At 37.5% G+C, this 26,833-nt stretch overlaps 1 protein-coding gene across 5 annotated transcripts in view; it reads left to right on the forward strand.

The window, feature by feature from the left end:
* Positions 1-11,465, forward strand: part of msi2a (musashi RNA-binding protein 2a) — a 182,700-nt gene extending 171,235 nt beyond the window's left edge. For 4 of the 5 annotated variants that reach the window (XM_058789219.1, XM_058789221.1, XM_058789220.1 and 1 more), the window contains 4 exons: positions 2,918-3,097; positions 6,694-6,848; positions 9,433-9,508; positions 9,601-11,465. In XM_058789219.1, coding sequence (XP_058645202.1) covers positions 2,918-3,097; positions 6,694-6,848; positions 9,433-9,474 — 377 coding nt within the window. In that variant the 3' untranslated portion in view covers positions 9,475-9,508; positions 9,601-11,465. The remainder of the gene's footprint in view (positions 1-2,917; positions 3,098-6,693; positions 6,849-9,432; positions 9,509-9,600) is intronic. The other variant, XM_058789224.1, reaches the window with a different exon arrangement.
* The last annotated feature ends 15,368 nt before the right edge of the window (positions 11,466-26,833 follow it).

A 26,833-nucleotide genomic window follows, 5' to 3' on the forward strand; every position in this document is an offset into this window, starting at 1 on the left:
CTACCTTTCTGGGCCTTGAACTTGTGAGTTGCATTGCGGTCTCTGCAGGGTCAGAAATTGATGTCACTTTTATCATTTGTTACACATTAACATTGCATTTTCATCATAATTAAGTTATAAATTATACAGTTTTGGTGGAAAATGATGGCATATATGGCAAACATTATTGACTGGTTTAAACTGATTTGATTTAAACCCACTCTTCAATTTGTTAGTTTACCTAAAGACAAGAAAGACAAGGTCATTCTCTTTTGTTTTTTTCTTTCTTTTTTTCCTGCTTAAGTTTTTAAAAGTGGAATACACAGTTGTGACACATGCAGTGATATTGCTGTTCTCATTAACTCATATGCCCAGACTGCAGTAACAGAGATTTCCAGCTTTAGCATGCTGCCAGCTGAATTATCAAGCTCTGGTGATGTGCTGGAATATTGTGTTATTGATGAAGCGCTACAGCAGATGTCCATACAACTAAAACAGCATTCGATTGGTGTTCATTAGCAGACCGTTAATTTGCACACATATTGTGCCGTGCAGACCAAACACATTTCTGCGGCAGACACCCACATCGCCACAACCCCCCGAGGAGATGCTCGCTGCCTCTCCAACGTGCTGCGAGAGAACATGTGTTGTTTTAGAAAGATCAGAGGAAAGCTATTATTTCTCTAACTTTGATGTCAGAGCAGCGTTGTCCGATCCCTCTCTGTTTCTCACCTTTGCTCAAGTGAAAGTAAATCATTTGTATGCTCTGAAAAGAAAATGAGCAGAGGAAGATAATCAGGCAGCGGCTCACTCCCAGATGGCTGCTTCTGCTGTCTTGCCATCCAACTGAAGAGCTCTTTTCAGCCTCATTTTATTCATATCCTTTTACACTGATGGCACTATCATTAGAGGCAATCTACCTGAACAATAAAGGTAATTTTCCCTGCCTTTATTAGATAAGACCTTCCCGACTGAGCGCCTTGTGCAGCTGAGGGCTAATTGTCCATGTCAGCATAAACAAAGCAGCTGTGTACATCCGTTGTGTGTGTGAATGTCGGCTTTGTGTACTGCCTCTCCCAGTATCCTGTAATCGGCAGAATTAGGCAGATGGAACAGGAAGCCGCCATTGTGGTGTCCTGGCAATCTGCGACTCGCGGAATGCGTGCGGTACGGTTTCCGCGAAGACGCCGCGGGAGGGAGGGAGGGGGGGACTGCACGTTCGCCAACCCACGCCCTGCTCAGCCATTTAACAAATGGAGGAGTCTGTGTAGAGGTCGACTCTTGTTTGTTGTTAAAGATCTAATTAGAGAGTGGAGAAGAGGCAGCGGAAGCTTGTCTAATTAGCGAGGAGCAGAAAACCCACTTTAAAATTCAAGGACGACTGGCGATTAGAATGCACGTCGAAAAAATGGATTACGAAAAGAAAAGGATGTCTCTGGCCTTTGTTTTGCTGTTGTGGTCTCTTTTTGTAGTTGAGCTCGAGCGTGAAAGTCGGTTTAGTCCTGAGTAACAGAACAGGGTGGGGAAAGATCCTAAAGACTCAGAAATGTCCAATTTCGCTAAAGAGCCAGGAAGCCTAGCGGTGACCTGGAACAACCCCAGTGTGTCCCACACAGAACTAGGAAATGCCACAGACTTCTGCAGAATTTGATTTGTGGGTGCTCACCAGCTTTGTTTAAAGGAATAGTTCGGACAAAAATCGTTTACTGTCGTTTCAAACCTGTATGACAAAAGAAGATAATGTGAAGTGTTTTTACCCATAGAATGAAAGTCATTGCGGTTATAAACAATATTAGACCCCGATGATCCTCATAGTCTGGGCAAAAAAAAATGTCTTCTTTTGTGTTGCTTAGATGATTTTTTTTTTTTTTTCATTTTTGGAATGATGTGAGGGTGAGTAAATGATGACACATTTTTCTTTTTGGGGTGAACTGTTCCTTTAATACGTTTACACTTTAAATTCAGCAGTTTCAGAGAAATCAGGGTCATATTCTTATATCTGCATATGTTTATATGCATACATGTTTTTATACAGTGTGTGTGTTCTCTGAATCCTACACGTGAAGCTTGAGTTCAGACAGAGATGTAATTGGAATCATTACAGGAATACATCTCCTCAATACGATTCCTCAAGTCACATATTACAGTAAGCAGGCGGTGTTGGAGTGGTGCCATTCCTCAAGCACTTGAGCGTAATTTGACAGGCAGGCGTTTTGCCCACAAACCGCGGACGGTGAGGGAAAGTTGCGAAGCTGATGACAGAGAAACTACTTAGAGCTTCAGATTACTCTTGGCAGCTGTTGAGGGCATAATCAGTGCTGTGATGTTCGGCACGGCTCCAGGACACTCCTGCAGGTCCCAGACCCCAATGAAAAGCAAACGTGCGGCAGGGGAGACGCAAGATGAAAAGCCTGTGTGGTGGATCCCGACTTTCTTTGATTGGATCGTCTTTCTGTTTCTGAAAGGCCAATGAAGACTTTTAATGCCCTCTGTATATCAAACCCACACGTAGGATTGAAAATACCAGCTATAAATGTCAGCATTGCTGGAGCCGTCAAGTGACGTCCTCTGAGGCATTCATAATCCGCCACTGCAAAGCGTCTTCATGTCTGTTAAGGATGTCTAACATCCTTTTTTGATGTTTGTTTGCCAATAAACATCAATGGAGCTCTGTTGAACCACATTTTATTCATCACTGTATTCGCCATATCTAACCTGTTCACTCATTGATTTCTCTTCAGATCTTTGCTAGCATCTCTGTGATAGTCATAGTTGTGTGACTACTAACAAATTGAGTACAAGTGTGTGCATGGGCATCATTCACCCTCATATTGTTTCCTGTCACACATACATCACTGCCTCAGTCACTTCATCTTTGTGTATCATAAACACCTCTTTTCTCAATGACGGCGTCCTACCTATTCTGTGTATTTCCCAGCGTTTCCCGATTACGGCTTTTATTCTGGGCCCGGTGACCAGCGGGGCGCCCCCTGCTCCTTCGCCGACTATGCCACCCTGGGGCCCCATACGGGTCAGATGCTGCAAAGCGAGCACGTCACCTCTACCTGCAACTCACCCTCCCAGCACCACCCAAGCCCGGACCACTTTAAGAGCTCAGGTGTGTATGGCATATTTTGTCCTAGACATGTTTTGCTTCTAACACTCGTTCCTTCTGATGTATTGGGGAAATACTCCTTCATTTTTCCTCATTTCAAATGTACACAAGTATCCCAGCATTTGGGTACACTGCATGCTGAGAGTTGTTCTCCTTCCTTTTTTTTCAAACCCTACCATGTGTATACAGTCATGTACTGCATGTTAAAGTACAAAGAAATCAGTCCTACCTATATATAAATATGTACTATGCATACTATACATTTAATTTTAATCTGTGTCATGAATGAGAGAAGTAGCTTTGTAAACAGAAAGGAAAATTATGAACCCTAATTACATGTGCACTTAGTGCTGCCCCCTTGTGAACTCTCCTGCAACATCCTTGTATGGAGTGTAATATAGCGTATTGATGATCCAAATTTGCATGGCTGATCTCACCAATGCAGCTAAATTCAAGTTTGTATTTCCTGTCTCCCATGTTGCATATGTATTAATGCAAGTCATTGGAATGAAAAGTTTAGCATGACCATTTAGAAAACATATTTAAAACAATCCTCCAGTCATGGTTTGAATCTGTGGATCAACTGATGCACGTCAAGCTTCATTGTCTTGTCTCGATGAAAGAGGTTGTGAAGTCACGCGTTGTGCGGCCCATCTGCGGTAGTGTCCTAATCTCTGTGGGGCCACGGCTTGTGCCAGGCCAGGTGTCGTGGATCTCTGAGATTCGGCTCCTTCTGTCCTACTTCTTTTGCCTCATTTCATTTGGCAGCCAACAGGAAAATGTCTGTAGCTCTCTTGCTTTACACCAGTGATCATGTAGATGTGGGTTTGGACTCGAGCCTAACCTGTGCTCATTCTAAGGCTGCTAACTTTGGATTCACAGTACAAAGGCTAAATCTAAATTCATTCTTGAGTGTGTATCATTTAAATGGAAAAACATCAATTTTCTTATCATTTTTCATATGTCATATTATAGTTGGGAACACCATTTCTGTTTACTTTAAGATCTCTGAAGTGCATTTAGACTAGAAATTGGAGATACTTGTGATTTGCTGCACTTTGTTATTAGCTTTCCACTTTTGTGAGGTTTTTTCTCTGTCTTATATTTTTGCTCTTATCAGCTAAACAACAACAAAAAAAACATCCTTTTAGCTATATTTTTTGTGTTGGCATTGGAAACAAAAACTCATCTTCTGCTTTGATGCTGCAGTATATGACCTGAATATTGCTTTACAGTGCATGTTTAGAGCGTTTTGAGATAGATCTATTAAATGCAGGCTTGCTACCTGATATGAAGGTCTGTCCAAATGTCTCCTATATGTTTATTGCTGTGGCAACTTGGACACAGTCAATGCATTGTGGGTTTTTCAGGGGTCAATACTGATGCCGTTGGTGTGTAACTTTGCTCAGCAAAAACACTTTATTATCCCGCCAAAGGATGCGCAGAGTGACATCGATTAAAACCCCAACGCTGGGAGCCGGAGCGGGACAGATGAGTCACCTGTGTCTCAGAAACACGCTGCGTAATCACAGGCCGGCGGGTTTAATTAGCATGGGTGCTGCTAAGCTACCAGTCAAAGCCAATAAATGTAAGTCATGTTTAGCTATTAAAGCTAATAGCAGTAACTGTTTAGCCCCAGGGTTTAATTTAGAGCATAAATCCTATTCTTGGCAAAGCGAGAGAAAGCACGGCACTCACCTTTACAGAATCCGGCAATTATATGAAATAAAGATTACAGTACACACATAAAATGACTGTGAAAGCGAGGAAAGCCATTGCGCTCAGATAAGACACGGGAAGCACGTCCAGAGGCAGCCAGAGAGTCAGTTAATGCTGTCTGTCTAAATATTTATTTCTATAGTATATATACTTAATGTATAAATTCTTTATGAACTTTCTACAGTCAGACCATCATTGATAGTAAAATTATGAATGTGAGGGGGGTTTAGTAAATAAGTATAGTAAGAGTAAGTATAATATAAAGGTCGATACAGTGTGTGATATCATTACCTCACTTTGTGCATCATAAGCATTTTGTCCTCCATCTGGTTTATACCTGTGGTGACTGCAGTCACGGATGTTGGGGGTTTCTCCAGCTCCAGCTGTATTCTGTCACTGTGAAGAGAGATGTGAGGAATGAGCAGTCACAAAGGAAGCTGGATCTTTACATGCATGTTCACGCTCACTTGAAACTTCCGCTCTCAGCGCAGCAGGAAAGCCTGTTTCTCTCTGCCCTGTCCTTCGATCAGACCTGCTTAATGCACAGCGCAGCATGTGGCTGTGTGCAGTTTTGCATGAATGGGGATGGTGTTTTTTAATCTATATGCTGTCCACATGTGAAGGCCGTTCATACAGAACAATTTTGTATTTAAAAACAGAAAGAGCTTAACAGAATTCAGGTGTCTTAAAAATACAGCAGCTAAATCCCTTATACTTATTCATGTAGTTTGCATAGTGCAATTAAAAAACACGGGTCCTATTCGAACAGCCCTTGACAGTGTTATTTAGCATTTTAACACATTTTTTTAAACATATTTAATGAACATTATACAATACAGTACCATGCAAGTAACACGTCATGCATTAACGTTCAAAAGTTTGGGGTCAGTAAGATTTTTTTTTTAATGTGTTTAAAAGAAGTCTCTCATGCTCACGAAGGTTGCATTTATGTAATCAAAAATACAGTAAAATGTCAATATTGTGAATAGGGATGTAAATGAAAATCGATTCAAATCGGTTGAGATGCCAAACAAATCTCGAGACAATTGGAGTTTACATGAATATTTCTCTGAGGGAAACTGACTGTCTTTAGAAAAGTTTACGTGGTATTTCTGAACGATGCATATTAAAGTAGTGTTCATAAGCGTATGAACTTTACTTGTATAACTTATTTGATTTGGGGTTGGTTTAAAATTTCAGTTTAGTTTTGTTATATTTCAGTTTCACAAAGAATTGTGCAGCAATAGCCTAAAGGACACCTTTTCATTTACTGAATAATGTCTTCAATCTCATTTTGTAAAAAAAAAAAAAAAAAAAATTTTGAGAAAATTGAATCGTGAATAAAAAATTAATCGTTACATCCCTAATTGTGAAATACTATTATAATTTAAAAGAACTGTGTTCTGTTCTAATATATTTTAAAATGTAATTTATTCCTGTGATGGCAAAGCTGAATTTTCAGCAGCCATTACTCTAGTCTTTAGTGTCACAGGATCTTTCAGAAATCATTTTAAAATGCTGATTTGTTCCTCAATAAAAAATCTTGAAAGCCATTGTTCTACTTAATATTTTTGTGGATACTGATTCTTTGATGAATAGAATGGTCAAAAGAACAGCATCTGTTACAAATCTTTTGTAACATTAGAGGTGTCACTTTCGATCAATTTATTGTATCCTTGCTGAGTAAAATATCAATTGATAATTTATATGTTCAATTATATAAATTAAAAAAAAAATTTACTGTCCCTAAACGTTAGAACAGTAGTGTACATATTCTGTCACATGTTACACTTTCTGATAGAAGCTATCTCTGCCACCTTAGTGGCCATTTTAGTGACTGAAATATGATTTATCAGAAATCTGATGCGTGTCTTGCACAGGTGCTAACCCTCCACGGCCTGGAGGTTTCCCCGGTGCAAACAGTCCTGGACCCGTGGCAGACTTGTATGGCCCCGGCAGTCAGGACTCAGCAGTGGGAAATTACATCAGTGCTGCCAGCCCTCAGCCGGGTTCCGGGTTCAATCACAGTATCGCAGTGAGTACAGCTCTCTTACACTCCTCAGTCCTGCTTATGTGACCAAGAGATCCGAAAGTGTCTTTTGTCCATCATACTTTCAATTATATTCAACCTCCAGCTGAGAAATCAGAGTCTGATTGGCTGTTTCTCCATTGTGACTCACTTTTTATGGTAAGGGCTTGACTGTCAGCGCAGCAATTTAGAAACGCAGAGTTGGAGAAAAAAAAGAATATTAGAGGAATTAGTTCCATTCCACATGTTCAAAAATATCCCAATGAGTCACGAGTCTCCGTTAGACTGACACTTCGTCTCGCTGATGTTTTGTTTGGGGAATAAAAGCATCACAAACAGTTTAGAGGAAGCAAAAAGCTGCCGTGGTTGGAAATGAGCAAATTGTCAAAATCAGATGTCCCTGTAACTAGCAGATGCTCTTGACACCGTCTCCAAACAAAAGCCCCTGCGTTGCACAAAAACTTGCTTTAATTGGCTTTTGTCAGGAAGCGCACGTATTCTGTCTGCAGATGTCACGGACGTCAGGTTGCGGCTCGGTGTCAGCACGGATCTCAATTTGAAGAAAGCATTTATAATGAGGTGCCAAATTGAAATTAAATTATTCACCCCGTTCTCACAAATAAGTTTCTTAACCAAATGAAGCACATATTTTGATTTATGCGAGTGTTTGCTGCAGATTTCCACTGCTTTATTGCTTGTGGGTGGTCTGCTTGGAGGCCAGTTTTCATCTGCAGTATATGAAAGGTAAAGCATGTTAGAGATAGAGTGCTGGTAGTTTAGTGGTTCAATGAACAACGGAAGCTTATGATAAAGCACCATAATAGTGGTCCATTAGACTTGTGAGGTATATTCAAAGTCTTCTGAAATCATACAGTGGTTATGTTGCATTTTGGTTTGAGGAACAAAATGTGCTCATTTTCATTGTTTCCCACATGTCTCATAACCAAAATGGGCCAAGGTTAAATTTCAAAAAGAGAGGAAATGACAGAATTTCTTATTTTTGGCTGAACTATTCCTAAACTTCTGAGCCAGTAATGAGGAGGAGTAATTTATGATCTCTCATCACAACAGGAGTGATGTCGCCTAGTCGATAAAGATCTTGGCTGCTAATAAAAAGGTTTGTTTCTACACAGGCTGATCCGTTAACTATCAACATTAGGCCCTTGAGCAAGACATTTACTTCAGAGACTGCTGCTGTAGTTTGTCACTTTTTGAATGAAAAAGCCCTTCTTTTAATGGCTAAATTGGTGAAGAACTGCTCATAAACAGCTGTTTATTGTGTATAAAGACAATTGACTAATGACAGGAATATTAACTGCTGATTGGAAACTGAAGTGAGCAGAAACGTGGATCTTTTATACTTCATTTCTGCCTCCTGGCATCTAAATAAAACACGTCACCGCATGAATTCATAACTTTATTCATCTGCATTAGTGTTTCTGAGCGAGTGCCGTTTTGTGCTGTGATTAATTCCAATTTTAGTGTGTGTTCGTTCAGCTGGACTGATAGATGTGTGTGTGCAGTTCTTGAAGTCTCTGTGCAGAACATTAACACGGGAAATGACGCAGAACTAAAATGCTCGTCTCCATTTATTTTTCTGACATGTGTCACCAGTTCACCACCTACTGGAACACCCCCCCCCCCCCCCCCCTCCTCGCTCTCTCTCTCTCATAGTATCAACACACATCCACGACGAAATAAAGTCCTTCCACGCAATTCTTAAAATGAGGAAACCTGGCAGAAAAGCCAATATAAATTTAAGAAAGCCTTTCCTTCCTGCCCTCTAAAGCAGCGGGTGTGAGACTGACTTTGATTTATTCGTATGGATTAGACAGATCCGCTCCTGCCATGCACACAATAGTCTGATGACAGGCCCGATAAGCGGCTGTGTTTTTCAGAAAGGCTTGTTGACAGGTTGCCGTTTTGCCCTCTAAATCAGCCGTGTGGGTTTGTAAGTTCACAAACGCAGTCTGACAATGGGCAGGACTTATTTATTCAGGACTGATCAGCTCCACGGAAGAGGAATTCTTCTTGTATTTTCCTTATGTTTGGAGGCATCCTAGTTACTCTGATGCAGCTCTACTTGTAACAGAATAATTGAAATGGAAGAATCAAACATCTGAAAATACATGGAGATTTTCACATACTGAAGGCCGAATCTCCTTAAACTGATCACCTGAATGATGTTACGTATAGTAGAAGCTCCTGTTAATCTGTGTAATGCCAACAAAGTTCTAAATGACACAAATTCATCGGTTGATATTTTTGCACAGTGGTTTTCTGCTTAGCCTAATTAAGAAACCTACCAGGGACAAACCGGCATCCAAAACATCTGCTGCTGCCCAACTAGCCATGCTTTTTCCTGAGGGTCTGCTGTCACTGACAGTCAGAGAGCAGATTTCATTGGCACTTTTATCAGTATCATTTGTGAATAAATGTTCTGATAAAGTGAAATTCTTGATTCTGCACATGAGAGAAGAATCAATCTCAGACTCTATTATTCTGTTTGAATCTGTCAGTGTGTTAGAATCACTGTTTTTGTACAGCTTCAATAGTTGTGCTCAACATCTTACTCCTGATCTGCTTTTAGGGTCCTTTGATCGCCACAGCATTTACAAATGGATACCACTGAAAGCTAACGGAGATACGGCACCATCTCATTGGAGGTATGCATGTTTTTCTCTAATTCTGATTCTCTCTTTTTCATGCTGTTCCATTCATAATCTCAACAAGACTCCTATTGGTTTTGATTCACCAGAGTTCATCGGGAGGCCCTGGAAAAATGGCCGGAGTTTCTGATTGGTTCGTGTACAGTTGATGTCATAAAGACTTCAAGCACTACAGGTTCTGATTGGTGAATGGACAAAGGGGGTGGAACCAAACAGAGAGGACAAGAAAAATACGATCATCTCAGAAAACAAACATCACAACTGCTGTAACTGTAATCCAACCCTCCTGTCACTGCAGGACTCCTTTGCATTTTGCTTTTCCACATGCTTTTTTCTTTCTGTATGCTTTTTAAATGACTTCGGCTTTTAGAAAAACATACTTAGATGAGTGAATTATTCAGTTGCGATTTGAGTTTTTTCCCCTCAATTTTGGTGCCAGTTAACTTTTTTTTTTTTTTTGCACATATGGACAGACACCGTGCTGAAAGACACCATGTCATTCATCTATTGGAAAAAAGAAAATAATCTTAGTAGCTGTTTTTAATTGTGAAGTCTCATTGTTGATCATAATGACCTATTTTTGGGCAATACAGAGGGAGAGGACTCCAATATTTTTATGGTCCTTTTTATATATATATATATATATCTATATATATCTATCTGTGTGTTGTTGTTGTCATTTAGAGATAAAAAAATGTATACTGTAACAACCCCCCCCCCCCCCCCCCATCCCATTGAAAACATGGTGATTTCAAATATAAGAGAAAGAAATGTAAATGTAAATATACTTCACTGCATATAATCAGTTCAGGCATATTTTTCTGATGGTGTTTTGGGAAAAAAAAATCAGGGTGAAATTAAAGTAATTGACAGTATGACATGAAAAAAGTAATACATTGATTTCTTAAATTATTGTATACACATGAGCTGAATCATTTTACAGGTGTAATACCAGCATACTCATGCACATGATAACATGAGCTGAAACTTTCCTCGTTCGCCGTGGAGTTTCCAAAACACCACTCCCGTCCAAAGCACACTGTGTAGTGATCAACGAAAGGACTTTTTCTTGCGTTCTGCACATTCTGACACTTTTATACTCCTGAGAAAAAAAGAAACTTACTGTGTTGTCTGTTGTTGTTAATGTTGTCTAATAGAGGACGTTCCTCTTGATTTTGGAACCTGTCGTGGACTGTATGTGAACGAAACGGTTTATTTCTCTTTTGGCTGAAGAAGGCAAACATTTTTAATGAATCATACCTCAGTCCTGTGAGATTTAATTTATTCAGAGCAGATCAAGTGTACGGAGGAAGCTTTGCACTGTGCACAAAAAGAACGATGGTTTTCTCTTTGCACATGCTAGCTGTCACGAGTGACCTTACAGAGATTTGATGTATGAAAAATTGTTCAGTGAATGTTGCTTTTATTTTTCTGCCGCTGGCATCCAGAACGCAGGTCGAGAAGAAGCCAAACGAAAAGCAATCTATTACTGGTGCGCTAAAGATTTCATTTCAAGGACATAGTGAACCTTTTATCTGAAATATTGACGTATTTTAATATACAGCCAGTTGAAGACACTGAAAAAAAAATTTGTTGACCTGAAACCCGGAGCTGCTGATTTCTTTCTTTCAAGTTGATATATATATATATATATATATATATAAAATGCAGATTTTTAATGTTAAATGATCTGATATGTATATTCTGATGTAAATGTGTCTTTTTTTCCTGCTGAAGATGTAAACTGTTTTGTTTGATGACTTTTGTTTTATTTGGTGTAGTCTGGTGGCCAGAGGCAAACGCACTAAACGTCGGAGCCTCAAAAAGATTTACAGATCCAGTCACATAATAATATTTAAACAACTGAAAGGAACGGAGCGAGGAAAGAAAACTATTGTAATGTTCAAATGTAAAAGAAAAATGTAAAAATGAAACATTAAAAATGAAACCAAGATGTCTGTTCACTGATTTCATTTGTGATTGATTTTTTTTTTTTTTTTTTATGTTAATATCTCATTTTCTAGATTATTTTTTTCCTTTTAGCAACATCTTCATGTGTCATTTAACAACATTTTGAATGAACTGAGACCAGCATCCTCTTTTATCCCATTATCTCTTGAGTATTGCACTGACCTACACAAACATTTGGAATTTAGTAATAAGGCACTCAAGGCTGTGTTGTACTGTATATGCACCTCATTTTTCAACACTGAAGTAAGCCGTTTTCTGTCAATGTGCGGGACTTCCGGTTCATTAACCGCTGTAGGGAAATAACAAGAAGAACAACAAAGTGCAGTAAACGGTAAAATGGTTTGCATTACAAACCAGTGTGTTCATAATTAGGATAACACATTAAAATAATACGGTAAGACACACCAGCCGCAAAACGAGGTGCTTTGTAAAACTAAAAATAGCTGGAAGCAGGTGACACTGGAAGCCAGACACATTAAGTTTACAAATGGCCGTGCCCGCTCTTACGGGAAAAATAAGGTGGATACGGTCAGCTAAAGTAAATGCACTGTACACCCTAAATATAATGATAGAGGCCCTGACATGTAAATGAGAACGTGATCTCCATGGGTGCTGTCAATGATGTGCTGAGTAGCTGGTGAACATATTTAGTATGGTACTATTTAATGAATTTTAACAGGTCTGTATTACCTGAGGAGCCCGGTCTGTTAGCGTTCTCATTCATCTCACAGTCACTCAGCTGGCACTGGACCCCTAACAATGCTGACTGGCTGATGGTACCACAAGAGTCTGCACACACTCCCAAGATCGCCACTAGTGATGATACTGAGCTGTGATAGGACAGGAAAGACAACAAAACGGGAAATATTTTGTCAATTTCATGCAAAAAAATAAATAAATTACAATAATACATCATACAATAGTGTTTGTACGATGCAAGTAACATGTCGTACAGTATTTTTTTTCAAATGTTTTTGTCTCTTACACTCACCAAAGCTGCATTTATTTGATCAAAAATAGAGTAAAAAAACACCAATATTGTGAAATATTACAATTCAAAATAACTGCTTTCTATTGTTTGTTTGTTTTTTTAATGTAATTTATTCCTGTGATATTTAAGCTGAATTTTCAGTCTTCAGTGTCACATGATCCTTCAGAAATCACTTATCTTAATCACAGAAACATTTCTTATTATTATCAATGTTGAAAACACATGCTTGACACATTTGTGGAAACCATGAACCTTTCTTAAGGATTTTTCTTTAATAAATAAATCTGAAAGTTTGAGTGGCCCTCCATTCAGACCTGAACTATATTTGGCCACATTTGTCCCATCAGGTCTGATTCATAAACAGACGTCACCGGGCCTGTCCAGCTGTCTCAGCTCACCGAGTGGCCTGTGTCTCTGTCACGTCCGCCTTGTCCTTGTCTCAATGAGATCTCTGTCTTTGTGCAGCAAATACCAGCAGGTCTTCCATCTACTAAAGACAGGATGTCATGTGGCTGAAAAATACCCAAAAACACTTCCCTGACGCTTGGATCTGTCAAGGTTCCCGAGCAGGCTGCAGATGTTCAGCCTTATTTCCTGATATAGACATGATGCTGATCAATAATTAGCCAGCAGACACACATTTTCATTACTGATGGTGTAAGTCACTGACCTTCTGTCTGTAAGTTGGTCCATGATTGTTTGTCTTGATCTTTTCAGTGTTTAACTGGTTCAGTGCTTTCCTGAGCACACTGTTTTCAGGTCACTTGGATTGTAGCCTGTTACAAGTCAAAGTCATTGCAGACCTACAGTTTGAAAATTGTAAGGGCAATTGTTACTGGGTATCTATTCAAATGAAACCGAATGGCATGCATCTATATCTATCAATCTATTTGGAATTAATGGCATAAAACAAACACACAAACTACATGTATGGCAGCCATTCCATTCCAGTGTCTGTTGTATTCAAACACAATCACACCTCATTCTGCTTAATCGAGTACTGGTTAGGTGATCACCTCAGCCAAATCTTATTTAATGAAGAGAAGTATAAAAACCTTCACAATCCTCTTGCAATAAGACTCTTGCAGCTGGAAGGCAAAAACAGTGCTAGTAGTACCTCCAAAGTAAATGGAACCAAAGAACTATTGAACAATTCTGGCTTTACTGGCAGAGGGATACATTGAGGACAACAAAGCTACAGACCGGCAGAGGATGAAAACGACTCTCCGCTGACCACTGAGATGACCACCAAACTCATTCTAATGTCACTCAACAACCGCAGCATGACATCAAAGTGACCTACAAAAAGAATGACAAGCATCAGCTGGGGTGAAGTGCATGGTGAGGATGGTTCGATACAGGCTCGTTGGGGCAAGGCTGAAAAAAGCCCTTCATCCATGAGAAGCAAATAAAAGCTAGGCTGAGGTTTGCAATTGACCACAAGGATTGGACCTGCAGCTTTGCCCAACACCTGGTCATCTAATGGGTAGTTGGAGACCTGGAGAGGCCTACAAGCCTCAGGGGCTCGCACCCACTGAGAAATCTGGTGGAGGATCAGCAAGGCTGGACATTTGTCTTCCTGGAAGAATTGTTCCAGGAATCGACTGTTCCTTAACTCTGAAGACGGGTTTTTCCAGCAGAGCAATCCTCCATGCCACAAAGCCAGGTCAATCAAGGTGTGGATGAAGGCCCAAGAACCACCAGATCAAGATTCAGTCATGGCCAGCCTGAAAACCTCTGGAATATGATCAAGAGGAAGACAGGTGCTCATAAGTCATCAAACAAAGCAGAGCTGCTTGAATTTTTGCTCCAGGAATGGCATAAAGTCACCCAACATCAATGTGAAAGACAAGAGTATGATGCATGAAAGCTGCGATTGAAAATCAAGGGTTATTGCAACGAACATTGATTCCTGGACTCTTCCTAAGTTAAAACGCTAGCATTGGGTTGTTTAAAAGTGAATATGAACTTGTTTTCTTTGCATTATTTGATGTCTAAAAACACTGCATGTTTTTTGCTATTTTGACCAGTCGTCATTTTCTGCAAAATAGATGCTCTAAATGGCAATATATTTATTGAGAATTTGGGAGAAATGTCAGTAGTTTCTAGAATTCTAGAATTACAAAAAAAATTATTCAGACACATACATATGAATAGTAAAACCAAAAAAAAGGGTTTTTTTTTTTTTTGCAGTGGTCTCAATTTTTTCAGAGCCTTATATATAAAATGCATGGAATAAAACAAAGCATGAAAGAAAATGTACAACCCAGTCCGTCAATTTGGTTTTTTTTTTTGGAACAAAAGGACTCAATTGACAATAAATGCCTCTACAAAGACTTCTTTATGAACATCATTCAAACCAGAACAGCAATAGAGATTCACACAATGACACTTACACAGGTACACAGGGTTCCTATTACTGGACTAAGCTGTAACAGGGTGAGCACACGAAAATAAACATGCAGAAAGTAACTATTTTCCAACGCAACTGCACCAACACTTTCTAAAAAGCAGTTTCTGATAAATTGAGTTTAGAGTGTAAATTTAGGTCATTCTGACACCATATTGGGTAGCCTACCCATCAGCACTGCAATGTTCTCCTTTATCTTCTTAAAATAAAAATAAAAAAAAATCTGTAAAAATACTGTAACCTTCAGAACTCAAGAACATCCTTCCCGGCCTAAGATAAGTCATTTTTGTGTGAAATGAGATATGATTTTTTTCCCCCCCACAAAAACCCTTTAAAACATAAGTGGATATAAAGTGGACAAAAATAAAGTAATACAATTACAATATATAATAATGCATGATATGACCACGATTTCTTTTGTTCGGATGAGCCGTTCACATAGGCCTACGTGGACCCACATGCAAACTTTCTTTCTCAATTGGCTCATTTTGGCTTTCATGGGCTCTTTAATAACATTTTCTACCTCATGAATTTTGCTGAATATGAAATGAATATCTTCATAAATGGATATTAAGGCTTTAGCTGTGCTTAGCCGCTGTAGTATAATAGAAACTCACATTTTGCCTAAGCCGAACAATAACTCCCGGCAAATAATCCGCAGAGGTATAAAACCTAATGCCACACATATCTTTATTAGTTTCAGAAATATTTCCTCTGATCGATAGATAAAAATACATAGTTCTCATATATATGCTGTCAAATGAGCCTTATTAAAGTTTCATCTTTTTGGAGTTCACCAAAATAGCTGAACGGTATTAACTACAGATGTGGCGCAAGCAAGCCTATAGAATCATTCATTTAGACGAGATGACAGGTCAAATATATGATTCTGTCAGAGATAAAGATCATTCATCAGCTCTCTATTACTGTACACTCTAATAATATAATTCAAACCGCAAAGGGACTTGATGAGATTTAATCTCCAATATATGAGAAAACAAACAGCCTACCTTCATTAAAAGCTAAATATTGTTTTGCTGTCATGTTTACCAATGCTTCCCATCTAGCTTTTCTTGAAATGACACCCAGTCAGCAAAAAATGCTAATCTGCTTTTCATTGATTGTGTTTGTAAGACGCAAAAATATGCCCGTAACCAAAAATCGAATGACTTTAGCATCACATAATGTAATTTTATGGAGTGTATAAACACCATATTCTGTGAAAAACAATTCCACGTGAATGAACTGCTGTGTTTTTAATCAATGTGTTAATAATCATGCCTATACTGTAGAATCGCCAATGCAGTTCATATACATCTAATCCTTCTGTTTCAGTGCTAAAAGTTGCTCTCATTCTCTATTTCTCTCTCTGAGCTCATGGTGAGATGGTCTCAACAGGCCCGCGGTGCTGGGATTTGCATATGCAGGTGTCATGAGAGGGGTTTTCTGTCAGCTCAGTGTGGTCCTGCTCCTGTGGTTTGCTCTCAATGATACATATAAACTAGCAGGCCACTAACCGCTAATGCGGCGGAGCTTCAAGCAGCGGTGGCCCGCCAGGAGCTCGTCTTTAGAGGCGTGTCCGATTCTCTATGAATATTCATGATGCTCTTTACAGTCGGATCAGCTGCAGTGTTTACGAGCAGTAAAGGTGTGTGGGAGGCACGGCAACTCGGCTCTCGTTAACAGTAATTAAGCATCAGTCTGAAGCTCAGGCTTAATTGGCAATTAACGATATGTTTGATAAGGGTGAGTGTGTCAGGTCTATGTTTAGAATACATTAAGGTAAATAAGCACTCAGAGTGCATGGAGACATGTCCTCAACTCTCACGATACAAACAAACTCTACGAAAGTAGATGGAAGCAGATTGCCAGTGTTTGCAGACTGATTTAGCGTAGAGTAGTTTGGTCAGAACTTGCACAGCTGCAAAGCATGCTGGGTAACCGACAACACTATTGTGTTTGTACGTTTAAGGATGTGAAATTGCATAGCTCTCAGATGACATATTATTTGATGTATAACATTAAGAAAAAGTTTGAAACAGAAAAATATACTGTAAAAATAATAATATTTCGAAAGTTGCGAATATGATTGATTATAAGATTATTGGAGTTTTACAATGAAATAGCCTACTATTTCAGTCTTCAAAATGTGATGTTTAACTCAAAGGTGTTACTTTTAGTTGTAATTATTATTTTTTTTAATTTGCTAGCATTTTCTGAGCAAAAATAATTTCTACACCAGTTTTTTTATTAGTGTAGCGTAAGCTTAATTTCTACTTCAAAAACATTAATTCCTTGTAAGTATTTGTGAAAATTACTAGCAATTTCTGAGCGAAAATAGCTTATATACCAATTTTTTTTTCAGTGTATGCCTAACAACAACAAAATGTGTGCAATGATTGCAATGTGCAATGAATGATTAACATTTACTGTGACAATTTATCTCTGAAATAAATACGGCATTTTAGATCCAAGTGCTTGCAATATAAATCTAAAATCAAATCTATAATAAACATTTTTTAAATATATAAATATAAATATTATATAATTAAATAAATTATAAAATATTTATATATATATATATATATATATATATATATATATATATATATTGGCAGCCTGATCAAATAATTATACAAGTTTTGAAAAACACTTGAGGGGTCCTTTTTGTTTGTTTGTTTGCTTGATTGTTTTCTAATATGTATTTTGCTTGCTTTTTTATATTATTGCTGCATAATTTGCCCACTTTTTTCACCTTTTCAAATGTCAAATGTAATAACTTTATCATCTGGTCTGATATGTTTGTATATGTACACTGAAAACAAGCATATGAAATATAATATTTTAGATTGAAACTTATATTGTACGTATAAATATTAACATCTGGTTGGAATGAAAGGTCAGGTCAACCTCATTGCATTACCCAGGCCGTGTATTGCATATTTTGTCAAATAGTGGGTCGTCCAGATGTTCCTCACATACAGAAAAGCAACAGTGTGCGCACAGTATACACACGGCATACTACTATCTTTCAAAAATAGCTGTAAGTGATTCCGAACACCCAGCGATGAGATCATTTCTCTCCTCGTGCAGGCAGAGGTAAGTGTTGGAGTAGATCTGCTATGGAGGGGGCCGTCTCGCGGTGGGCTAATTGACATGACATATTGACAGGCACTCTTCTGCGTCTGGGGACTCCGGCGCCTGCACAGCCTTCCACATCTCTAATAATCACTGATTAAAAAGCAGTTAAGAGCCTGTGAAGACCAAAATGTGCATTAACCAAACGACCTTCTGGGAGGGAAAAACAGCCGCGCTGGCGGAGAGAAGTGACGGCAGAAGTTCTCCGGGAAAACGTCTGCCCTCTCCCAAACCACGGCACGGTTATCAAGAGATGAGATGTTTCTAAAATGTGCTTGGCTAATATCCTCTTTTTGCCCAGATTCACATTATCTTTATTGAGTTGACACAGGTTTGTTTATGAGAGGTTTCATTGGCTAAGCAGCTGCGCCGTGCTGCCAAACGTCTGAAATAACCTTTGAGTTCTGGCTGATCTAATATAATTACATTTTTGCAGTTCATCCTTGACCCCATTCCAATGAAATAATTAAGGTCTCATAACGGTTTAATTTGAAAAAGTTATGCTCTCTCCAAAGCTTTTACACTCACTGGAGCATGTGTTGTCAGATCGGTTAATATAACGGCTTCCGTTTAATCATCACAGAAAATTAGTGTTTGAGGACCTGTTTGGTCATTATTTTTGCAATCTGGTGCCAAATGACACTATAGCTTTAAAAAATGATCAGATCAGATCTGACTGACGTGCAAGGTGCTTTTCCTTAAATATTGATTCTGTATGTACAGTGTGTCCATAAAAATCCACTAAACACAACATTCCCATCTTTCTTTCCTTCCATCTCTTTTTTACGTTACATGATGCCATGCTGAACTTCCAAAGCGAGCTTCCAGCTCGTTCATTACAGTTATCAGCCTGAACGATTTCTCTCGTCCCAATCAATAGTTTCCTCAGAGCAAACGAGACTGAGGAACACACACGGGAAGCTACGATAGCATCAATCACGTCATCCCGATTGCAGAAAGTTCAAAGCAGCCCTGAAGCAGATGCGCTCCACTTTACTCTCCCGATGATATAAACGCTTCATAGGTTAGTTTAGCAAGCCTGATGCTTATTCTGCTGAGTGAAATTTTATTGAGACATCAAATAAGTCCTCAGTGGCTTTACAATATTAATTCCTGCTTATAAGGAATGTGTAAAACTGTATGTGTTAAGGAAACCCCCTATTATTAGGGTTCACCAAACCCCAATTCAGTCACATTTCTTAGGGGGGTTCTGTTAACATAGCATACACTCTTGTGCTCAAAACAGCTGGATGAAAAAGTCTTAAAACATAGCATGTACAGCACAAGATGCCACAAAAAACATTGCTTTAGTACGTAAGTTTTCAAGGTTTTTTTCATGCTATACAACCACCATTTTAGGTTCCCCAAAGAACCTTTTAGTTAACAGTTATTAAAATAACTTATTTTTTTGTGTAAGGAACATTTTAGGAACACATCTGAAGAACCTTTTGCAATGGATGTTAAATGTTCTTCATGGAAACCCTAAATGAGCAATATATAGGCAAAGCTGTGATTCAGTGTCTTTAAAAACCCTCTTTTGTGCAGAACTACTGTATTATGTAGAGTCGAGTATTATGAGAGAAAGATTGACTGAGCAAGTGTGATTACCTGCATCTGAAACAGCATTCATTCTTCAGCTCAATCTCATATTCACAATAAAACATTAGTTTGAATGTCCGCTTAGGAAAGTGGTATCTTTAGCCCTATTCGGATGGGATTAGTTTTACATGGAGAGGTGGGGTAAAGTCATTTTTACCAGAGCTTCTCAGTGATTTTAGTCCCGTCCGAATGTGCCATCTCAGTAATCATTACGGACGATGTCGGTAAAGATTACGGCGACTTTTACCTTCTGTAAAAAGGTCCGGAAGAATTACCTCAGGTAATACGAATCCGTGCGAATAGACCAGCTGTAAATATGTACGTTAATATTCCGCAATTTCCTATTTAAAAGTAGTTTTACGCATTTTTTCCACGCTTGAAATAGCATTTAGTTGCGTTCTAGGCGGTGTGACAAGTCTGTCGCAAACCTTGAATGTTTTCTGCATATGACAATGCATACCATTCAGATCAAAAAGAAGGTCGAAAGCACTTGTTAGAGGCACGGGACTTCTGTTAGCTTTTGGTAAGTTCCTATTGCAAACAGAATCCAATCATAATTTAATTCATTTAATTAATAAATCGATTGATGTAGCATGAACATGATGACAGGGTGGTGACGGCGGTGCGTAAATCGAGTTACTCCTCCCACTTCTGGTAATTTTACTGAGATTTCTTACCCCGTGCGAATTGGCCATTAATATTACAGACGCCTGTGGTAAATTAACATTACTCCATCTACCCTTGTGAAACTTATCCAGTCCGAATAGGGCTTATGTCATACTGTCCTTTCATCTGTTAAGGGTAATTTCTGATGACAATGCTGTTCAGTGCATTTGTTGGCTGCATTTTACAAGATGTTGTTAAAAAGAAAAATAACTTCCTTGTTTACAACAGCATTTCAGTCTCTTTCAATATAAAAATCTTTACTGTTGACTCACTCATAAAAACAGTCTCGTCACCATCTAATTTCAAAATAATGTAACTAAAATCACCATCACAAACACACACACACACACGGTTTCCCAATATTAAATACTATTATTAAATACTACTATTTATGTAAAATATTATTTAATAATATTTAATAATCAACAACAGCCATCATAAAAGTTGCTAGGAAATTCAGTCAAATGTAAAAGGGCAGCACTCTGATACACAGTATTAAACTTACATAAAATGATGAGATTTTGCCCTCAGCCAAAACTATTTGCTCTGGAACAAATAATAGATTAATGAGACTAAAGACTGCCCATATCCAAAGACTGCAAACTATATCTCATGTTTAACCAGAAGAACCTGCCGAGGTAAGGCTGCTCTCGGCGGGTTCGTGAGTGCTGAATGGACGCTGACGCCCTGAAGCTCACATCTACAAAAACCAAGCAAATTTTCAAAAAGGCGTTATCATTATTAACTGCATATGTCTAAACAAATACATTCTCTAAAAAAAATACATTCTGTGACACAAAAACAGTATCATTTTTTTAATTATAGTGGAAGTGGAGTGATCCAAACGGTGAAACGGTGGAAGGTTCGATATCACTAGAATATCACACTCCTATCAAACAATCAGTTTCACGGACCAGAAAGAACTGTTGTATAAATGCTGATAAAGAACCTTTATTTTCGAGACCAACAACAAAATACTGCAGGCTGAATATAAGAATATGCAACAGTTTAACAAGACAGATATTCAACAAAAGAACATGCTACTAAATATAAAACACAACATCACATTTAGTACTTTTCTTGAAATATTGGCTATCGAAGGTTTTAAATGCATACAAAATTGCTGGAAAACTACAGCATATTAAAATTATAAATATATCTACATAAACTAGCCAATCTCATTAATTAGCAAGGTTGTGTTGTGCCCATTTCTACAGCTTTCCTTGCTGTTCTTCAGGTCTGTATAATCCCACACACACACACACACACACACACAGCGGCTCCCATGCAGCTTTGTGTCCTCTATTCAACCTTCATACATAAACCACAGGAAAGGCATTGAGCCGGGGAATGCCGTGGGAGTGCTGATATCTGAAATCAGCCTTTAAAGGAGCTTATTTTAATTCTTTATTTGAGGGAAGAAAATAGCTGGGGAGTTCTGCATGTTTGAATATGCAGCATCAGCAAAGCTCACTGCCGCCCGTTGCAGCCGCTCTCAAAACCCCTTTTCATTCCTTAAAGGAGCAAATAAATAAAACCCTTGATAAAAATGATACAAGCTTTTTGTTGAAGCTGTCACCTTAGCTACATGTGCCAAAACAATCAGCATTTCAGATGTCCAGAATGAAATCCCTGCAGTGGACAGCTGACCAAGCCAGATCTATTCTGCGTCGTTTCAGAAACACAGAATCTATCAAACCAGCCACAATGACAGTGACAGCAATTTGCTAAGAAAAATTTTGACAATGGGCTCCTTTTCCAGCAGCTTTCATAGATATACGCACAATTTAATACCCACAAACAATCTGCGCCGTGAATGGATCCACAGATATTTCTGGGGTTTTTTCTTCTTTTATTATTATTATTATTGCCTGCCTCATTATTGTTCCTGAGCGATGGAAAGGCAGTCAATGGCCCATATCACTCAAAATATATTATCAAACTGTGTCATCCTGTCCCATGGTGCGAGTTTAATTAATTCCAGCCATGAAAAACAGTATTCCCCTGTTTGGTCAGAGGTGATTATGAAAGTGCCGATTTAATTGTCTGAAGACAACAATCCTAGCCTTGCATACATTAAATATGACAACATACTTCCAAGTGGCAACTAAAAAGAACAACAAAACAAACAGGAATATTGTAGCTGTTGTAACAACAGCAAACTAATTAAAAGTACTCTAAACATCCTACAGCAGAAACACACACACATGTTGGTATTTGTGGTTTACGAGGACTCTCCACAGGCGTAAACCTTTTGAATTACGGGGACATAGGCAGTGTCCTCATAAACCACCTTCTAATTGTAATACATTTAAATTGTTTACATAATATGTGTGTGTACTGTGTATATTTATTATGTATATATGAATACACACACATGCATGTATACATTTAAGAAAAATATGAAATGTTTATATATTCATTATATTTATAAATGATATAAATTATATGAATATAAATATATACATGTAAATGCATCTAAATATTTTCAAAATATATGCTGTATGTGTGTGTCTTTATATAGACATAATAAATATACACAATACACACACATATATTATGTAAACAAAAACTTTTATTTTGGATATTTGGATTATTTTTGGATTATTTATTTTTATTATAATCGTTTGACAGCACTAATATATATATATATATATATATATATATATATATATATATATATATATATATTTAAATATATATATAAAGAGTATAACATTTATTTTACATTTATAATTAAAAACAATTCAAATTTCTAATTTTATAATTAAAAAATATACATTTCAATTTTTTTTCAAATGATAAATGTAAAATAATTCTAAATTCAACAAACTTAAACATTTAAAAACATTTAAAAATGGGAAATCAGTGAATATGCTGGCAGGTAAACTTGTTACATTTATTTATTATATGTAACATCAACATCAACATTGAATTACAAAAATGTAATTGAATAAATTATTATATTAAGTGCTTTAATATGTCTCATATCTTTGCAGCACACATGGTGACAGATAGAAAGGTTAGGGATGAGCAGACAGTCAATGACACTACGACACACAGCAGCTGTGGAAAGAACAAGATTATATGGCTGCACTATATAAACCAGCCGCCTTATGGGTTTATCCTCTCAGCTGTGAATGTTTAAAAACAGCTCAGTGTCACGTACAGCAGCGTGTTTGTTAATGAAACACCTCCTTGAAAGAGCTAGACTAACACATTTCTACAGCCCATTGCTCTCCTGCTGATCCCTGTGGGAAAACTAGGTCAAACCAGATTAAGGAGGTCAAGCTGGGTTTGGAAAGCTGGTCTGCTGCAGGTTCAAGATGGTCTACCAACTCCAGACCAGTTATATAGCATCAGCAGCTTGTTTCAGTTGGATGTCCCAGCAAGGTTCACACTGCCCATCACACCACAGGATTTAGCTTTTAATACTCCACCACTGTCTGGTTCTGGACCCTGAATTAGTTGAATCTCTCTCATAGTGTTTAGGTTGGACCGATGCCCGGGTCTCTCGTGTTTTCGGCTAAATGACCGGAGTGTCCCTCCCTGTGGCACCACCCTCACGCTTCAATAGACTGAAAAAGAGCATATTTTTCTAATCTCTGTCTCCTGAATATTTTGTTCTTCTCAAGTCTTCTGCTTCAAGAGAAGCCAGACTGCTGTTTTTTATTCAAACTAATGATCTCCAAAACAAAATATGAGCTGATCTATTTTTGCTCTGTTAAGACGCACTTTCTCTCTGCAAAACCTTGAATCTAACGCATGCAACAGCACCAATGTCACGTGATGTGCATGTCTTGAGTTGGTCTCCAAAATAATATTAGCCTACATGAATAAACATTACTTGTCGATTTTCCCATTTTTAAATTCCAGTTTAGTTCATCTTTTACTTGTGATAGTTAATGGTGTTTATTAAAATCTCAACACCATTACGAATCATAAATGACAACCAAGTGTTTCATTATTTTATTATATTTCACGAATGAAGAAACAGTTGTCAACATTTTACAATACTTTCTTCTGATCAGAATATAATTAATAAATAACATCAAATATATATTTTTCAATGAAAATATTTCACTATACAATTCAAAACCAATTAAACTTACAAAGGAAAAAAAATTATGTTTTCATATAGTTTGTGCATTGAGCATTAATAACTTTATATATATATATATATATATATATATAATAAATTAAGAATAAGATCACCATGTGCACATTTCAACAGAATCTGATGATTTACAGAAAAATCGTATGCAGAAAACATTCTATTATGTAATTAATTCATTTGGTGTTACAAAGGCTGCAATTATTTTCAAGTAACCTGAGGGTGAGCAAATGATGACAGAAATCTTCATTGTTAGGTAAACTATCTTGAGTGTGTTTGCCCATTCATAACTGAAAGAGGGGAAAAAGTGTTGCGTCAACTATGCGGTGACCACCAAACTGCCTTATCTCACTCTTCCCCCTCTTCTTAAGATTAGTCCAGTTTCATCAGCTGTTATTCTGCAGGATCTCGTGTGATGCAAGGAAAACACTCATTCACTGTTTTTTTTCCTCTTGGCCTTTATCCAAATTAGAGCATTTTTCTCACCTACATAATTAACAGTACACAGTATCCTATCTGCAGGCATGAATTGTGAAAAAGATCTGTGGTTGTGTGGTCTGAACCGCAAACCCTGTGGCTCTGACGTTTTCCATCATCTCTGAAAAGAAATCACATGAGTCAGCGAGGCAAGGAGAGAGAGGCCTTCGGATGCCGTTCCTTCATGTAATAACACTGAAACAGATCCAGTCTTTTTGCTGGACCAGCGGCCAAGAAGTGTAAAATCTCTCACTCTGCTGAATGTGATCTTGTCAAAGGGGGCATTAAATATTGATCAGGCAAGAAGATGGTCAATAAGTCAGGATTCAGATGTTCTGCTGGGAGCCCGGCAGCCACAGTCAAACACTGGCAGAATTGTTATGGATCCCGACTGAGAGAGATGAAGCAAATTCTGCTGCCCATCTGCTCTCAAACAGTGCTTTCAAACACGTGCCATTGTCTAAAGGGGAACAGTTGTCATTTTGTTAAAATATCCTTTGCCACTATTGTGTTGATTTAACCGATTTTGTGTTTCTATACACTACCAGTCAAAAGTTTTTGAACAATAAGATTTTTAACGTTTTTTAAAGAAATCTCTTCTGCTCTCCAAGCCTGCATTTATTTGATCCAAAAAAATAAAACAAAAGCAGAAATATTGTGAAATATTTTTACTATTTAAAATAACTGCTTTCTATGTGAATATATTTCAAAAATGTAATTTATTCCTGAGATCAAAGCTAGATTTTCAGCATCATTACTCCAGTCTTCAGTGTCACATGATCCTTCAGAAATCATTCTAATATGCTGATTTGCTGTTCAAGAAACATGTATTATTATTATTCTCAATATTTAAAACAGTTGAGTACATTTTTACAGGATTCTTTAATGAATAGAAAGATCCAAAGAGCTTTTGTAACATTATACACTATATACCATGCAAAAGCTTGGACTTAATTAATACTTTTATTTAGCAAGGATGCTTTAAATTGATCAAAAGTGATGATAAAGACATTTATAATGTTACAAAAGATTTCTATTTCAGATAAATGCTTTTCTTCTGAACTTTCTATTCATCAAAGAAACCTGAAAAAATTCTACTCAGCTGTTTTAATAATAATAATAATAATAAAACAAAAAAACAACATTAAAAATCTTACTGTTCAAAAACTTTTGACCGGTAGTGTGAATTAAACAAACTCTATCTTAGGGCTGGGAGATAAACAATATTTTGTTGAATTTATGTCGATAATGATTATAAACTCCGGACATTTTTATTGGAAATGGATTAAAAACCAAACAAACAAACAAACAAAAAAAAAAAAAAAAAGACACATATATATATATATATATATATATATATATACGGTATATACAATTTTTTAGGAATATTATGCAACCAAGATATTTTTTCATTCATGTTTTAATACTAATAAATAAATAATGCTATGTTTTGTTATAAATATTATATTTTCATGTGATTATTACATTTTAAAAGATTAAGTTGGTTAGACACAAATTTTGATGATAAACTTGTATTAAATCATAAAATACAGAAAAAAAACAACAACAACGAAATTTAGGGGAAAAAATGGATTTCACAGTAAAATGAAGCTACTCTGTAGAGTTTAATTGTGAACAGACTAGTCATTTTTCATTCAAACATGTGAAAAGCATTTTCTTCCCTATTTTATGGTAAATGAATATCGTGCTAAATATCGATACTGTACGATATTTTTGGCCATATCACCCAGCCCTCTCTATCTTACGAATACATACTGTAAAAACTTGCAGGAGTTCAAGCTCTCCAACAGGTAACACACCAGCACATCTTTTACATCTCAAACTAGTTTCATTTTAAACTTCCTGACAGTCTCCGTTGATTGAGAGGTTTTCCGTTGTTTTCCAGACAGCGCTTGATAGCCGAGGGCAGAGGGGCAGGACTCACGTCATCCATCA

This window comes from Onychostoma macrolepis, chromosome 10 (genome assembly GCF_012432095.1).
Source record: "Onychostoma macrolepis isolate SWU-2019 chromosome 10, ASM1243209v1, whole genome shotgun sequence".
Classification (NCBI taxonomy): domain Eukaryota; kingdom Metazoa; phylum Chordata; class Actinopteri; order Cypriniformes; family Cyprinidae; genus Onychostoma; species Onychostoma macrolepis.